The sequence below is a fragment of the Mugil cephalus genome, chromosome 20 (genome assembly GCF_022458985.1).
Source record: "Mugil cephalus isolate CIBA_MC_2020 chromosome 20, CIBA_Mcephalus_1.1, whole genome shotgun sequence".
Lineage (NCBI taxonomy): Eukaryota > Metazoa > Chordata > Actinopteri > Mugiliformes > Mugilidae > Mugil > Mugil cephalus.
In genome coordinates this window covers 2,698,253-2,716,775 of record NC_061789.1, presented here as the reverse complement: position 1 = coordinate 2,716,775, position 18,523 = coordinate 2,698,253, and the positions used below count along the sequence as shown (strand labels likewise).

The 18,523-nt window shown below is 43.2% G+C and overlaps 1 protein-coding gene across 5 annotated transcripts in view; it reads right to left on the bottom strand.

Moving 5' to 3' along the window:
- Positions 1-18,523, bottom strand: part of cacna1ia (calcium voltage-gated channel subunit alpha1 Ia) — a 189,413-nt gene that overhangs the window by 71,646 nt on the left and 99,244 nt on the right. For all 5 annotated transcript variants that reach the window (XM_047571583.1, XM_047571585.1, XM_047571587.1 and 2 more), the window contains exons 4-5: positions 10,270-10,403; positions 3,252-3,349 (exon numbers count right to left, since the gene is read on the bottom strand). In XM_047571583.1, the coding sequence (XP_047427539.1) occupies positions 3,252-3,349; positions 10,270-10,403 (232 nt within the window). The remainder of the gene's footprint in view (positions 1-3,251; positions 3,350-10,269; positions 10,404-18,523) is intronic.

The window sequence follows — 18,523 nt, the reverse complement described above, 5'->3', positions numbered from 1 at the left end:
TGGCAAAGCCTATTCTTTATTCTTAGCCACACAGTTGTCATAAATGAATAAATTAGCAATAGACCAGACTGAAAACAATTTTGGAGGCAGCATCCTAATTTCTGATCTATCCAAGCCCTTTGAATTCATTCCTATGCAAATCTCTGTGATCTCAGATACAGTTACACAAGTCCTCCTTTCTGTTTGTCAAGTCTCTTTTTTTGCAGATTGATCAATTTAAGACCAACATGAATACTTGAAGTCACCAGTTGTGTAGCTAGTCCTTAATTTAGTGATTTAAGTTCTCTCTCTGTTTCTGTTCTGTCTTTATTTGATCTGAGCACTCGTTCCGCACCGAACGCTCCATCCTGTTGTAAAGTAAATGTATTTCCATGTGTTAAACTGTAGGGGGCAAAGTTCAGAGAATAATCCAACGATGCCGTTGGTTTACACGAAGTCTAAGCGTCTTTATTACAACAAGTTGTGTGAACCCTCTCTTGTAGTTTCCATGTCATTAATGGTCGACCATTGGCACCACTTGGAAGACTTTGTCAAACTGTGTACTCCACTGAGTAGTATTTAGGCATGAGAATACACCTGAGTTCCTCCCTGAGGTTAATCCGCCTCATGAACTGAGAATTAGCCAGCAGTGGCGTTGGGACTCGTATACGTGTCTCTGGTGGCGAGTCTAAATGTATTTCCTCTTCCCTCGGGTCCTCGTCATTAGGCACCCGTTCCATTAGGGCTAATTGGATGACGAGAGGGAGAACTGGGTGGAGGGACGACGGGGAAAGGAAGGGCGGGAGAATGAGACGGGGCCCGAGGGCTGGCGGAAAAACAGGAGAATGAAAATATTAACGGAAGGAAGCGAAACCACCAGGAAAAAGACGGAACAGTGGGGAATCAGCTTGTTTATTGTTTTCTTCCTTCTCCTTTTTTCTTCCTGCCTCCATCAACCACCTCTCCCAGCGACTGTATCGGTTTTCCAGATCCCGCTGTTCCCAAATAAAGATGGATGCCTCCCCTCGCGCCACAGTGGAAACACATTTGCAGCTACCTGCCTGCGCTATTCACTCAGAACCAGGAGAGAGCTCTCCTCCACTCTCTCCTCTTTCTCTTTTCTTTTCTGTCTTTCCAGCTACTATTCTGTCTGGCGCCTTCTCCATCTCACGCCGATTTCATCCATATAAAGAGGCCTGATACAACAGCACACACCCACACCACACACACAACGCTGCTACCTGCCATTTTGTGTGCTAGGGGTCAGGTTGTGCTCCCTGCGCACATTTGGGATAAGTAACGACGCAACAGAACAAGCGACAAATCGCTTTTATCGCCCTCCTCCTCCTCTGATGGCGTCCAGGCTCCCGTACACTCATTACACGCCGCTTAGTCATAAACAACGGCGCGCACACAACCCGAGCATATACATCTGCTGCACCACGCTAACAAACCCATGTATCTGGAGGTTCATGCTACGACGCATAATCGTACTCCAGAGAGGCGGATTTGTTTACAGTCTGCACTCAGAAACACCATACGCCGCACACAATGCGTCCTAATCAAACCACTCCGAGCGTAACAAAGTTAATCTATATGTTCTGAGAGCCGAGCGCCCGAAATGTGAGCCCGCCCCCTCGCAACGCGCGGATAAGTGAAATCAAGTCGGCTTTTCCAGATGATTGCGCCCAAGTCCACGGAGCCGCTGTAATTGGACACTTAGGTGTCTGACGGAAATCAGGAAGTCATTGTCCTGGGTGCAGGAGGAGGAGCTGCGCTTGTGGATTATGTATTTGTATCAGAGGCCTGTATTTAAAATGTTTTAGAGGGAGGGGCATAGAAAGAAGATGAGAGGATGGAGTAAGTGTTTAAACAGTTAAAGGAACAAAAAGAGGTGTTTGACACATTGACAGTTACTGCAATTATCTAGATCTGAAACTGGCCTTCACCAGCCAATCACAGGCCAAACATCCTTAACTTCATGAGCCAGTCTGCTTTTTTTGTTTGCTATTTATTTCTTTAAAAAAAAAAAAAAAAAAAATGAAGAAATATGTCTTTTCCCCCCTAAAGTATTTGTCCCCAAGGAGAAAATGGAATCATGCTCCATCTGCTGCAGAATCATTTTACAACTGTTCAAAAGTAGAAGACACAATCTCTCTCAAAGACTTTGAAGAGACACTGTACAGACACATGCACTTCATGCACTGGTCGAGTTTGAGCTCAAAAAACTCCATCTTCTTTCAGACCAGTGCGAAGAAAATATGTAAAACACATATTGCACTGCTTGACAAAACCATGCATATCTGGTTTCAGTAGCGCTTTCAACCACTACACTTTCCAGCTTCATTCCTCTCTATATTCTGAAACATAATATTAATTGTTGTAAAATATTAAATTTGGACTGTTATTTCTACTGTAAAGGTTGACATTTTAATGGAGGTCTATGGGGATTGACTCCGTTTTTTTAGTCAGCCTCAAGTGGTCATTTGAGGAACTGCAGTTTCAGGATATTGTCAGGTTCGAGGAGTCAATTGAGTTTGTCTACGAATGGAATGAGGGTAACGCAGCTTTCCCTCTCTAAACTACCATCATTAGCCAATCAGAAGAAGGATAGTGGTGGGTCTTGGAAAGTTTGGTTGAGATCAAGCTGCAGAAAAAAATGCAAAAATGAGCTCTGAGTTGTCAAACAAAAGAAATTCTACTTGCTGCACATATTTTAATTTTCAGTAAACGTTGACTTATTTTTTCTCCTCCAAGTTAACCTGTAATGTCAACGCTATGATATCAGAAGAAATGTCTGAGTTTTTCTTAGACACAAGTAAGGGGGTTGGCTCCAAGGGAAAAAAAGGTTGGGAACCACTGCAGTACTGGACTAATTCACTGTTTACAATGATTAGGAGCTGCCCGTCAAAGAACTCGGACAAAGAAATCAATAGGAGCAAAAAAGTTTTGGCCGAGAAGCAAGTTTTAGATGAGAGGAACGAGCTTATGGTCACAGTCGGATCAGTGGAGCGGCATTAATGGGGAGGTCTGTAAATCTGATAACGCTGTGACTCAGGGCCTGAGCCGACTGTGTGATTAAACATAAGATGAATGTTTAATGATGCCCACAGGGAACAGGTGGCACTCAGATGAAAAAAAAAAACAAAAAAAAAACGTATATGTGACTTTTCATGCATTTCGTACTTTATGTGAACTGACAGACACAAACACAAAAGCACATGTCTACACAAAAACAGTTTGCAGTCAAAGCGCTTCATGCCGTCTCTTACTTGGCACTCTGTTGATGGCTTTGAGTGGCCGAAGGACCCGCACCGTCCGTATGGCTGACAGGTTGATGTTCTGCAGGTCCAGTGAGTACTCTACCATCCTGGATGTGGAGAGAGAGGGAGAGAGAGAGCGATTTTAACCTGTTTGTTGTGGCCCCAGTGAGCGACCAGCTGCAACATGCGCGGTTCAAACATCAGAGGTCGTTTCCTGATCTCAGCCGTCCCCTCCCAGAGCCGTGTGCGACACAAGCGGCGCCGGAGAGGCAGAAAACTCCAGAGAGAAACGTCGGTGGGTGAAGTGACAAAGCATCAAAAGGGGGGAAAATAAGATGAAAGGGAGGTGAAGAGGAGAAAGAGAAGTGGAGAAAAGGGGACTCATTCTATTCTAAGTGTTGCCTGCAGGATGTTGTGGCTCAGTCACAGCCTGGCATCTGTTAGCTAGTCATATTCACAGCGTGGCTAAGCTGTTTGTGCCCTCAAACCCAAACCACTTTCACAGGAGGACGGTCACGGTTTGCCATGTGTGTACTCTATGAGTTATGTGTAATGCACGGCCGTAATCATCAAAGCGAGTGACAGCCGGTTTTACAGTACGGTTAAGTGTGTTTCCTCAGCTGTGTGCACAGCAGCGAGGTGCCCGGGGCTACAGCGGCGCAGGGTACAGCAGGACACCGGCACCTCAAGCTAATAACACCCAGAACACATCGACTGGCTCTGACCAAACAGGCGCGCCGTTTCTCACATACTGTAGATGGACTCATGAACCATGTCATTTACAATAATGTGATACTTTATCGATCCCACAGTGAAGCTATTTCCTCTGCCCTTCACCGACGGCGCACAGTCACAGGCTCCGAGCATCAACCTCCCGGCTCACACTTTGAGTGGGATCGCTTCGTTTCAGCTGCTATAAACTCTAACAAAGCAACACAATCTCAACGGAAATAAGCGATCAGTTCGAAACGCCTAATTTAACACTTGTATTTTATATAAACACTGTTGCTCTGGTTTTGACCCTTTTCAGGTTTGGGACCTTTCTCTGTGGAGTTTGCATGTTTTCTCCAGGTTCTCCAGCTACCTCCTACATTCAGTCATTGATCTGATCTCGGCTGTAGGTGTTCATGTAATTGTTGTTTGTCTCTGTGTGTATTGTGATGGACTTGCAAGATGTTCATGAAGTACCTTGGCCCCCCAAGTTGAACATGGAAACCCTTTTCATGACTTATATGAAGGTACAGTGTTTATCACCGTGACCTCACTGTAAGATGGTTCTTGGTTTGGGACCTTTCTGTGTGAAGTTCTCTCTGGCGTGCTCTAGCTTCTTCCCAGTCAAAGACATGAATATTAGATGAGTCAGTGATCTGACATTGGCTGTAGGTTTGCATGAAGCTGTGGTGGGGTGGGATAAACTCCAACCCACCTGTGGCCCTCTACAATGGTTAGCGCTGTTGAATCTCTTCAACTTTTCTGGTTAGGTATCTTTATATGTACGATTTTAATGTTCCACCCTTGTCTGCATGGGTTTTACCTGAGTGCCTTGGCTTTGTTCCATCAAAAGGCTGAGGGTAGTTTGTGACACATGTAAGTATTGTTTTGCTCCGTATGTCCCGAAAAGGACTTGCGATACCCTTCCCCTTCGCCCCCCATGCCAGTAGAGATAGACCCCAACTCCCTGAGAGTTAAATAGAGTTCAGGAACAAGACAATGACCCATATCATTCCATTTCCCACGCTTACCAATAAAGGTGTCTTAACCCTTTCCCCCTCTGCTCAGCTCTCAACCTCCACTCTCCCCATCCCTATCTTTTCTGCTCTTCCACTTCCATCTTTCATTACAGGAACCAGGGGGACAAGGAGTCATGGCTTCCCCTCTCTTCACCTCTTTCCTTTGACCCCTTTTTATCCACCAATAACCTTCCTTGCATCAACTAAGGTTCAGCCTTTTGGTCGGATGATTGAAACAATGACAAAAGTCCTCGTCAGGTTAGGGGCTCCGCAAAACTTTCATCTGCATTTCTGTTTTCTTATTAGTGTTGCTTTTTTTTTCAGTTGCAGCTCGGTTCGGTTTGGGGAAAGGTTGTGGTTTGGGTTAAAATCCTCCCCTTGAGGCACAGGCACAAAAGTTACTACCATTTGAAATATATTCCCTTTAAAGTCAAGCTCTGTGCCATCAATATTTGTGTCCAAGAAGTATCTTACAAACTTCATTCATGTAGAGGTGAAATGTATATAAACCATGATCGTACTTTCAGGTGAAAAGCTGTCTCAATTTTAGCTTGTGTTGGTCGTTCTATTTCCTTTGTTCTTAAAGTTCACGAGGCCCGTAGCTGAAAGAATCCATCTTTGCAAAGGATGTAGAGGCATGTTGTAGACCAATTTTCTTTGGAAAGCGCAGAAAGGCCACACAGCAGCTTGATGAAAATGTCAAAGTATAGAGAAGAGCACAAGACTTGTTTTGCAGGCCGGCTCTTCCAGCTGAGCGTGGTGCTGTTATTACAACCTGCCTCAAAAACAACAGTATCTGTGCCAGTTCTAATGATTTGACGTGGGCTGCCGAGGCGCTGAACGGGGGGCTACGGTGTCAAAAGGGAGTTTTGAAGCAATTAGAATATACACCGTCCTCCACTCAAGGACACAAACACAGAGAAAGTGAAAGAGCGAAACGTAAGAACACAAACACGTCTCCCGCATGTGTGTGGATCATTGTGTGTCTGTGCGTGGGCTCTATAGAAGTGTCTCTTCCTGTACACATCAATATGGCCGATGTGTTTGGGACGGTTAATTAGTGGACTGTCGCAGGCGTCCTTTTTATGATTGTTCCCTATTTTCACATCTATTTTTTTTTCTTTTTTGGCTTGTGAAGCCTTCATCTCATTCATGCTTTTATGTGTCTACTCTGTGTGTGTGTTGTGTGTCTGTGTGTGAGGAGAGAGAGAAGACTTGGGCAGACCGAGGCACCGTTATTATAATAATCAGTATTAGCTTTATTTAACCAGGAGATAAAAGTGTCATTGAGATTAAGGAGCTCTGTGGCGAGATATCTCTGGCCAAGAATCCCGACATTACATAAGACGACCCATGCGGAAAGAACAGAATTACAAACGAGCCTAGGCATATCCATCAATCTATACTCTATGTATAGTCTTGCCAATAGTCTGATCAGCACGCCTCCCAAGTAATTTAAAATTGCATTAAACTCAGGTAGTGAGACCAGCTTCCCAATATTTTGCCTATTATGCACTTTAGGAACAGACAGAAGGAATAAGCCTTCCCTAGGTAGGATGGATGTAGAGCAGGAGGAGCCTTATAATTAAAAATGTGGATGGGTGGACAATTCGACCCATGGTTAGTTAGACCATTGGGGCAATGGCGCCTCGCCAAAGGCACAAAGAAGTGGACAGTTTTCCAAATACATAGATTATTTGGGGTAACTTTAGATATCCCCTTTTCAAAATTCACATTATGGATCATTGCGGAGTCCAATTGTCCTTAATTTGATCTGATAATCCACATTTTCCCCGGTCTCGCTGTATTTACTGATATATTTCACCATGTTTTTGCCACTCAGGGGGACGTGGCCCCGGGTGGCAGTGACGTCAACGCACACCCTCTATTGTTTAGTGCAATAGTTCCAGTTAAGGTGCGCACCAAACAGAACATCCATCACGGCAAACGACTGCCAGCTTTGCCTCCGTCTGATATATTTGGCAGGAGCTGCAGCCGATGCAGACCCATTAAGCCGAAAATGGACCAAACATGGAGGTTTAATATAAAGTAATTAAGGAAATTAACCTCAGATCTCCATGGTGGACGGTGTCTGGCATTGTCAAACCACGGTGAGGATGAATTTTGGCAAGAGGAACAAACTTACGTCACACCATGGTAGGGCTTATTGATAGCACTGCACTTCAGACACATTTCAAGGGGCATTTGATGTGTATTGTGCATCTAAGGATAGAGACAGGGTGTCCTTCGTGATGTGAAATAGCATGCAAAATGACAAAATGATAACTGACAGTGTGCAGCGACTCACTCAAACACTGCCAGGTGATACGAAAACGACTTCAGTTTTGATGTGCACCATCTATAGTGACTTCCTTTTCTGTAAAAGTGTCAGGATACCACCATCAAAGTCAACACTGAGGTTGAACTTTGGCTTCAAGAAATATCTGTGTTTGAATCTTTCACATAAAAACAAGAGTCTTTGCCTTTGGCAGTTCAAAAAGTGAAATGCTCAGCTGTGAGGATCTTAGAAAGTTATGAAAATTGTTAACTACGGCTGACAAGCTTTCTTGTTTAGTCCTGTTTAATTATGTATGTAGCTACTAAAAGATGGAACGGCAGATTCACCAGTTTTTGTCAGGTTGTACTTCTTCTTGCATATATCTGAGTAACTACAGACGGCTTCATGCAGGTTTAGTCAAGATACAGCTCTTTAACATACTTCAAATGAATAAACATCAGTCACTCTTGCTCAGTGTGAGAAGGTCTTTTATCATTTCTTTGACTTGGTGCATTAGTTTCCAGGCTATCCTTGGCGCACTTTAGAATAAGTAAAGAAGGGAAACGCTGACTTTCTGTGAAAAGGGTCATGCTTCATTGCCGGATGAAGAATTTCAGCGGCAAAGAGACAAGCCGCGGTTTGTCTGTTACTTCTGCAGAAACCAGACAGGACAGGAAAAATAAGTCTCAGTGCAGTGGATTAGGCTAAAAATAAAATATACTGTAGACAACATAAATGAGACTTCCGCAGGGACTTCTTATGTGGCAGGGTTTAAAGGAAAAAGCGCCAAACCCCTTTTGGAGATTGACTGGACGGAAGCCTGCTTGGCATGGGGCCTGAAGAGGGGCGTGACAGGGGGTCAGTGTTCATATGAACATGTCAAAAGGATAAAGAGAAAGAGGTGATGCCTGTGGGTAACAGACACAGAGCCCACTGCAGATTGTCGGCTGTGATTCGGCCTGGGGGAAGCTCGCGCTGCCCTACGCAATTAGCCTCTGATCTAATGGATGCTGCCGAGAGCAAAAGAAGATCGAGTTGTTCTCACAAATGCTACACAGTCACACATTACACTTAAAAGGCATAACTGTGTACATAATCTGTGCGGGTAATTCTGTGCCACAAACGCACATTTATTCACACACACAAACTGTTAACATCTACAGGGAATACACTGATTCAGCTCAAATGAAGATGAATGTCCTTCCACCATCCCTGGTAAGTCTTTGGCCTTCTCATTGTTTTCCTGCTATTATACCAGCCACTCTCCCCATCCGTCTCTGTCTCTTCAGAGGACATTAACTAATATTAATGTTCTGGAGACTACTTTACTTCCCTAGCAACAATGCTCACTGCAGCAGACGCTATTGTGTCTCAGAAACCTGTGACATGTAGGTATGATGTAATCCCTCGGATCCCGTCGCTCCAGTCTGGACTCCCTAACGAGTAAAAGCTACACCAACGATCTACGCCATCAGCTTCTTGTTCATCTGGAGCATATGGAACTTTTCTTGGATGCTTCCTTTCTTTAATTTTTCTTGACCGCCCAGCATCGATTAATTCATAGAACCTTGGTTACATTAATAACCCCTAACCCAAGAATCACCACAGACGCCCAAGTTTCAGGTTGTTTTTTTGGAGCCACTAGAGTTTTTGGGAGACACTAGAGTTAAAACTTGGGTATATTAGGAAATACAGAGGGATTAACCTGTTGTTAATCAATCAGCACTGACTGACCTGTTTCGGCAAAAGTTTGAATGAAAATAACTAAACAAAATCCTCATAGTAAAATGCAATACTAATTTATGTTACAAGGACTTTTTGAGACTAAATGGGCGGTGGGTCCCTGCAGTGTGATCATGTAAACAGATCTATGTCCCTAAACCATGAATAATACAACTCACTCTCACAGACACGCACAGACTTGCTTCATCTTCCACGTCTGAGCAATTCATTTCGCTTCATTCACAGCTGGTGTTCGAGCAGGTGCGTTTGCTTTTGTTCTGCACACGTGCATCCATCTAAAATCTGTACGCATAACAACAGTATGTAAATATGTACGTGTAGGTACTTGTGGATGAACATGAAAAGTGAAGTGTTCTTTCTTTCATTTTGTTCTTTCTTTTATTTGGCCAATAAGATGGAACATAGGTGAATCGTCTTGGCTTTCCATACTGACACGTTTAAGTATTTTCTGATCTAACCTCACCATTGATCCTTTGCCCCGTAGCTCTACGTATCTATCTAGGCTGTTTTGAAATGAGCTTCGGGGAGCGCCCAGGGAGCACTTTTGAGGGTTAGGAGCTTGCTCAAGGCACCTCAGCAGTGAACATAGGAGGATGGAAACCTTTGACCCTACTGTGCAAAAGCTACTTCTCTAACCGCTACTCCTTGGCACCCTGGCAATTTCTCTTTCCAGGGACTATGACCCAATTACTCAAGAAAATCCCCAGACGTTGTTACCAGCAGTTCCATGTACAAGCTTCTGTCTACGCCTTTGTGATAAGGTTAGGGTCAGGGTTAACCCCCTAACCCTAACCTTAACCTTTCACCACTGGAAACCCATAGGGTTGTGCAAATAGACCCTAAACCCATCAGTCCAAACATTAAAACCACTGGTGAAGTGAATAACATTGTTCATCTTTTAATCTTCTGCAAGGAAACCTTTGGTCGTTGCATTCACCTAGACTTAGATACCTAAACATTGTTGGTAACCAGGCATCCCCAGCCCATAGCAACCACACTCCTGCACCGCAGTAGACGATGCTGCTTTCCACACCACAAAAACAAAAATCTCCACAAAAATCTGCAAAAAAGATGTAATGAAGAAAAATAGCTCCAAGGTTTTAGCCCAGTCTCCAAAATCCCCACATCCCAAATGTGTGTTGGAACAAGACTGATCCACAGAGACCCCTCCCGACCAACCCACTAACGTTGTGGCTGATCGTGTGTATTATATATATATCTGCCTTGTAACTAAGTGATATCTGCGTTGTTACATGACATAGTAGTTTCTTCTTACCCAGCCATGACGATGAAGAAGTCCAGCCTGTTCCACGTGTCTCCCAGGTAACAGCGACGGCCAAAGATCCCAAGTGCCACCATCTTTACCACCATCTCCAGTGCAAAGAAGATGTAGATGAATGCGTCGAAGGCCTACGAGAGAAGAGAGGGAGATGAAGATATGAGTGAAAGACGGGGAAAAGGAAATTCGCTTTTGATATATTTCACTAGGAACGCATCTGTTCATCTGGCGTGTTTGTGAAATTACTAGGCACAAGCTGCTGATGAAGATCCTTCTAGCATTTTTTCATCTTTGTTTTTCACTGGAGAAGACTCGCTATCTGCTGAGGGCAGATTTGATTTTTAAAAATCTGTCTGTTAATTGGAACTGAACAATGGAAATGGATTCATAGTGGCATTAAAACTGAAAGACTTCTCAAGCATTTTCTTTTCTTTGCTTCAACACAGTTGGTGTTCAGATTCCACAAAGCCATCCGTGACCTTCTATTTTCCGCCTTTCAAAAGCAATTTTAACACTTTGAGTGCGGCCAGTTCTCACTCCAGCGGACTCATCCCAACACTCACAGGACCTGTCAGATGAGATATCTTCCAACCAACTGCCCTTTTAAGCACCACAGATTATGTTCGAATAACACACCAACAAAATGACGTGAGGTTTGAGGGCGATTTGCTCGAATGTGTTTGTGTGTGTCTCTCTGAAAAGCACTGAGTCAAGGTTTCACCTAATGTTGTTCCCTGAAAGAGCTTGAGAGAGCAAAATTCCTGCATGCAAGCCCTGAGAACACGGTGGACACGAATAAAATACAGCATGGTGTTTGATTCAAACACGCCCATGTTGTAACATTTGCAAGGAGAAAGAAAAAGAAAGAAGGAGATTTAGGTTGAGGAAACGAAAACAACAAGAGTCAAGAGATAAATGAAGAACAGGGGATCGTAACTCTGCCACGTACTACTCGCATTATTATGTTCAGTTCACCAGCGAAACCAACTATTGTAATTTCAGAAACAAAACTCTTTTGCTTTGCCTTAGGCTGCATGACTATGTTTTCCACCTTGATACATATTCCTGCACCTTAACACACTCAAGCTGCTACATCCTGGCAGAGGTTTCCAAGGTCCAGGAATTCAAATGAGGTCGTGAAAGTTTCTGGGTTTTTAATTTCTCATCCATCCCCGCACACAGCAAACATGCACATACAGTGGGGGAAATAAGTATTTGATCCCCTGCTGAATTTGTAAGTTTGCCCACTTCCATAGAAATGATCAGACTCTGGTTTTTATGGTTGTTTACTGGTTATGGGTATAGACAGAATATCAATCGAAAATGCATAAAAAACACACAATCTAAAAGTTATAAATTGTTATGTATTTTATTAAGGGAAATAAGTATTTGATCCCCAACAATTCACTTAGAATTCAGGCTCCTACAGATTGGCTGGTGCGCATGTGGCACGGAGCTGTGCTCAGTCAACTAATTACCAATACTCCTGATCTTAACTCGTCATGTATATAAAGCACACCTGCTCTAAGAATCAGTTTCTTACATTCCAACTTCTACAGCACCATGGGCAAGACCAAAGAGCTGTCAAAAGATGTCAGGGACAAGATTGTAGACCTGCACAAGGCTGGTATAGGTTACAAAACCATCAGCAAAAGGCTTGGTGAGAAGGTGACAACTATTGGTGCCATTATTCGCAAGTGGAAGACCCATAAAAGGACCATCAACTGTCCTCGGTCTGGAGCTCCCCGCAAAATCTCGCCTCATGGAGTGAGGATGATGATGAGAAAGGTGAGGGAGCAGCCTAAAACAACACGGCAGGAGCTTGTTAATGATCTGGAAGCAGTTGGGACCTCCGTCACCAAGAAAACAGTTGGCAACACACTGCGCCGTTATGGATTGAACTCTTGCAGTGCCCGCAAGGTCCCCCTACTCAAGAAGGCACATGTACAGGCCCGCCTTAAGTTTGCCAGTGAACATCTAAATGACTCAGAGAAGGCTTGGGAGAAAGCGCTGTGGTCTGACGAAACCAAAGTTGAGCTATTTGGCATTAACTCGACCCGCCTTGTTTGGAGGATGAAAAAACGTGAGTATGACCCAAAGAACACCATACCCACGGTTAAGCATGGAGGTGGAAACATCATGTTTTGGGGCTGTTTTTCAGCAAAGGGTACAGGGCAACTTCACCGCATTATGGGGCCAATGAATGCAGCCATGTACTGTAACATCTTGGACAAAAACCTTCTTTCCTCAGCAAGAACACTGAAGATGCCTCGTGGGTGGGTTTTCCAACATGACAATGACCCAAAACATACTGCCAGGACAACAGAGTGGCTCAAGAAGAAGCATATTAAGGTCATGGAGTGGCCTAGTCAGTCTCCAGACCTTAACCCGATCGAAAACCTGTGGAGGGAGCTGAAGCTCCGAGTTTCCAAGAGGCAGCCAAGAAACTTGAAGGATTTAGAGACTGTCTGTAAAGATGAATGGGCCAAAATCCCTCCTGCGCTGTGTGCAAACCTGGTGACCAACTACAAGAAACGTCTCATCGCTGTGCTTGCCAACAAAGGTTTCTCTACAAAGTACTGACTTGTGTTGTGCTTGGGGATCAAATACTTATTTCCCTTAATAAAATACATAACAATTTATAACTTTTAGATTGTGTGTTTTTTATGCATTTTCGACTGATATTCTGTCTATACCCATAACCAGTAAACAACCATAAAAACCAGAGTCTGATCATTTCTATGGAAGTGGGCAAACTTACAAATTCAGCAGGGGATCAAATACTTATTTCCCCCACTGTATCTGCACTCTTGGAAAAAAAAAAATGGGTAAAACTGCTGAAGTTATTTAAAGTATGATTGAAATTTGACTTTACAGTCCAGATAGCTCCAGTTTGAATGCAGGAATGTTCACCTGTCTAGACTTGAACAGTCTTCCCAAAACTTTACATACATGTGTTTATATCTCATATTAAAATGTGTCTCCACACGCGTCCTCAGACAGAACTTCAGATCTGATCTCAGATTAGCAGAAATAAACTGAACGCTTCCAATTCACGCGATAATTTCACTTCTTCTTTCATGGCCGTTTGAAGCACAAAAATCTCAGTTAATAAAAATAAAGACACGAGTCATCATTGAGGAAAAACATAATTACACATAGCTCCTCTCACATCAACACATCATCACGTCAAAAATGTTGATTAATTCTTTTAGTGACAGATAAAACATTTCATTATTTAATTCTTGATTAGATTAATTTCTTATTCTGTTAATCAACAGCTACAAGGACAGAATATTTTAAAGGTCTCTCATTACTTTTTCCTTCACAGGTGATCATTTATAACAGCAGTTTAGAGTTTGTTTGTTTTTTTCCAGAATAAATGAGGCATAAACCCTCTTCCACCTACTCAACAACGTTACTGTGCCCTGGACGTGTTCACACATGTACTTTAAACTGGACACTGTGATCAGATTGTTCAGTTAATGGAAGGTCTGAACGTTGCCTTGGGTTCAGACCTTTACGTTTCTACATAACTGACTGATTATTCCCTTTTGAAACTGTCAGAGATCGGTTTGCTTTAGGTACCAGCGCTACTTTGTAGGGTTTAGAAAAAGAGCCTGGTATTAGATTAACACGAAACCCATGTTACACAGCTATTTTCTTGGCTACAATTGGGACGAATCTGGCTTCACACGGCCATGACTGCAGGATCCATACCAAACATAGCTCCATAAATACAGAGAGGCTTCAAACGCCACGCAGTTCTGTCACTGCTGTTGTTTTTCTGGTGACAATAGCCTGGATAAATAGGGATTAGGTTTTAAGAAGCCGAAAACATGCAGCGCTTATACGGAACAGCGTTTCCAGCCCAACTCGACGCTGCTCTGAGCCGCTAAAGTACAGTAACTATACCCTGAGAATAGAGCCTGTGCACTCGGCAAATCTAATGGCACAAAACAAAACACACACACACACACACCCTGCACTGGGAAACCAATTTTCCACAAGTACTTTAAGGTTATTACCTTGTTCAGATTTCGAGCAGAAGTTAAATGACAAACTAGGGACTCGACAATAACCCACAGCAGGCTAGAAAACACAACCAGCAGTAATAGCCTCCAGCTGAAGGAGAGATCATTGTTTCACTCGACATTGATGAACAATTGGAAGATGGTGTTTGTGGCAATAGATCACGAGGAATGAGATGAACGGTGTGGGAAATTGTGTGGATGTATTCAGTGGCTGAAGCACTGGCAGTAGGACAGGTTTTAAAAAAAAAAAATATTGTGATTTATTCTCTTGCTCTACACGTACGGACGTCTCGGTTGTTTTTAAAGATCTCGACAGACAGAGGTGAGCTGATGCAAATTTGCACACTCGCTTGAATGCAACCGTGCAACTGCACAGGCCTGCGACTGCATGAATCTGGGTTTAGCAGTCGGGTGGTTCGCGTGTGAATATTGCATTTGAAGCCAAACACGCATGTTCCATCACCTCTCGTCCTCTGGTGCAGAAAGAAAAAACAAAAAAAAAAAAAACAGAACATCATGCATCAGCTTGAACGCAGCCAACACTCCGAGCTGGCAGCGTTCAACGAAAAGACGGGGAAATCAGTGTGGCATGCAGCTTAAATGATGTTTTGATAAATAATGCAGCCCCGCGCGCTTCACATGTAATCCGACATTGGCTGCATCAGTCAGATTCCTGTTGTGCTCGGCTCTAAGTGAAAGGGGAATGAATTCATCATAGTTATTTGCCACCGCCGCCAACTCCCTCTTCAGTCAGCCTATCAGGTTTCATCACGGACGTGATTTGTAAAAGAGGCCGAGGCCGAGGCTGCCGTGTGATGGGCAGAGTGGCTTTCATGAGTGGAAGCGGTGAGACGGTGTGGAAGCCGCTTCATATGCTGTCGTTGTATCGCGCTCATTGGTCGGGAGAAGTAAGTAGGTCATCAAGACAGAGATGGTGGACCATTTAAGAATAATATTATGTGTCTTATTCTGCTCGCGGGAAGACTGACTGACAGTCAAATCAATGTGTGATTAGGAGCCTTGAGGACATTTCATCCTCGCAGACAAATTGGGCACGAAAAAAGGGAAAGACCAGACGCAATCATTACACCGAGATTTGAAGATACGATGAATTTTGCCGCATCCAAATCAATCGCTAGAAGAAAAACAACTTTCCATTTCCGAGATTTAACTGCAAATACAAACAAGTGTTTACGTCTTACGTGCTCTGTGTTCACTTTCTCCATTGGCTCCCCAACGTCAAACTTATTCAAATTCAATTTGGGCCATGTAAAGCATTTAGGTTTTATGTACCAACGGTGTTATTTGTGCTCCCAAGGCAATGAAAAAATAAAGCAAGGGTTGTTCCAGAGGACTGAATCTTTAGTAAATGTAAAGGAACTGGTAAAAGGACACCAAAGAGGTTATTTTCCTATATCTATTTTTAATATTTTATTTTTTAACTTTTTCACTAACTTAGTGACAGTTACAAACTCACCAGACACAATCAAATCAAGTGAAAACTCAATATCCACCAGGTGGCCAAATAAAAATGAAGCAAACTCACAATGACATGACAATGGTAAATGGCAAAATAAATAAATAAAAATAATTAATTAAAAAAATAGTAATAAATCAATAAAGAAAAAATATATGTTGCATATATGCAATAATCAAAGATAAAAAGAGATCAAGCCACGTTCAAACACAGGTTAGATGAACCTGGTGTTCTGGTAGATTTTCCATATAAATTAAAAATTGCTGCCATACTTTGTAAAAAGTCTTACTTCTTTTCTGCATCCAATAAGTTATTTTCTCTAGGGGCACGCAGCTATTGATGTCAGAAAGCCACATTTTAATTGGAAGGGGAGGGGGGGGCATCAGATTTCCACTTCACTGCAATATATTTTAGAGAAATTATCAAAAGGATTTCTGTAAGTTTCTTAGAATAATTTGTCTCAAGGTTGGGATTATTAAAGTTCTCTAGCGCTTACAGACGTTTTACCCGAGAAGCTCCTTCAGGTCTGGAGGGGTGTGGTTGGAGTAAGCTGCTGGTATCAGGTTTTCTTTCCCCTAATAAACGACGTCATCGGCCAACTTCGAACCACAACACCGTAACTATCCACCATTTCTTAAGAACTGGAGAAGCACCATGGATGGAACTCCTTTAACTCCTTTGTTTCTTGGACACACTGACCTTCACAGACGTTTTGGAATTGATAAAGAAACTAAAAGCAAATCTCTAGATAATGAGATGTTTGCATTTCTCAGCATGTGTTATTAGGATTAATGAAGATCAGTATAAGTCCAGTCAGGAAGAATCTTTATCCACATTCATTCACAACTCTCTGTGTAATCCACTGACTATAGTTTCCACTTTAACCATTTCAAAAAACTGCCGGCAACCTCCTCCACTCATCTTATTACCCAGAGCCCATCATTAGAGGCCACTCATCGTCCCATCCAGATCTCCAGCGTTCTCCAGACCTGAGGGTTTCCTGTATGATTAGTAGCTTCTTAGCCCTTCCTCCTTGAATCTGATGACGCTACATCTGGGTCTAATCACCAGAGACTCTCACACCTGAAAGGAAGTCTCTCTCGGTTCAGTAGGATTGTTGGACCTCGAGGTGAGCAACACTGACTACAGACCATTTCTGAGCAAAATGTACTTCACAGTGTCAACATTACACCAAAGATCAGCTGGTGTACTGCTAAACGTTGTGGCTACTGCAGGGCTGTCCTTAGGGCACTGAGGTTCTAGGTTTGTGTCCTCCAGTCCAGCCTGGGCCTAGTGCCTAAAGACATTAGCTGAAAACATGATTCTAATTTGGCAATAGTTGAGCATGTGACAGAATGGAGACCTGTCCATCCCACTTGGGATAAATTGAAGCTCCTTGAGTTATTGGTCACTATTGAAGTTTGAAACAAAACAAAAGTCTCGCTTTAGCCTGAAGATCCTTTCAACAACTGCTTTGTAACAGCTACATTTTAAAATGAACGTTTTCTCTTTCCGATGTTACTGGAAGAGGTCACCTGGATCTCATCACTCTGGTGTTTGTTCCACTCATCATTGTTGAAGGATTTTTAAAAATCAAAGATCCAGCCATGTTTTTGAGACCAACATCCCTCTCCAAGCTTTCACCCGCTGAGGTCCAGGTCTCTTCCTCGTCATTTAACCTGTGCAAACATGCATCTAAACCGGCCCCGCTGTAGTGTACATATTGTTTGCGGCTGTTTCCGTCTTACAGGAAGTTGCTGCATTTCACAGAGGACCAGGGAAGCATGCGAGGGCCACTCTAACTATGTAAGCCCCGTCAGCAAAATCCCTCCTGTTACCATTAGCAACCACCAGAACAGGACCCCTTCGCAATACCTGGGGAGACAATATGCTTGTTAGAGAAACAAAAGATGGAGGAAGGGGGGAGACGGAGTGAGTGAGTGTGTAGGATGGGGGAATGGGAACGCAGGGAGGAGTAAAGGCATTAGAAAGGCGTGGGGTATGAGAACAGGAACACGGCGAAGCGGAAAGATGTTCTAATAAAACGCTGGCGAACACTTCTTCTAAATCTCGATACAATGAAGAAGAAAATCCGACGAGATAAATAAACCCATTACAGTTTGTTCTGGGGGGCTTTATGCGATGCCATAATCCACCCTAACGAGACAAACCGCGGCACAATTAGCCAGCGACGAGCAAACGGGCGTCAGAAAGCTCACGCGCGGGTCAACGTGGAAGGATTTTTTTCACCGTCAGCAGACGTTAAACGCGCTGCGAGCGAAAAAGCGCGCGAGGCAGAATTAGGTCATCCTTGTCACACCTGAAAATTGAGTCCGCCAAATTTACTTCAATAAAAAGCAATTACACTCCCAGAGGTACACGGCGAGTCTCCAGCCAGCTGGCACATCACACAGGCGGTAATAGATTACCTGCAGTGGGCCAACATAGCTTATAGATACAACGGGGAAATATTGGCAAATTGGAAAAGACAAGTCTGGGCTTTGATGTAAGCACATATATGCTATAAATGGATGAAGGAGTAATGAGGGAATATCTGACTGTCCAACCACCACTGCACTGTGTATAAAAATATGGTTGTTATTCCTTCATTTTTCCTCCAATTTATGCCCAAAAGATTTAAAATGTCTCAGATTCTTTATATAGTTATAACTTAAGCATGTTTTGGAGAAAAGCTAAAATACCTTAAAATGCTTATTCCCATTATGTGATTTGCTATGCA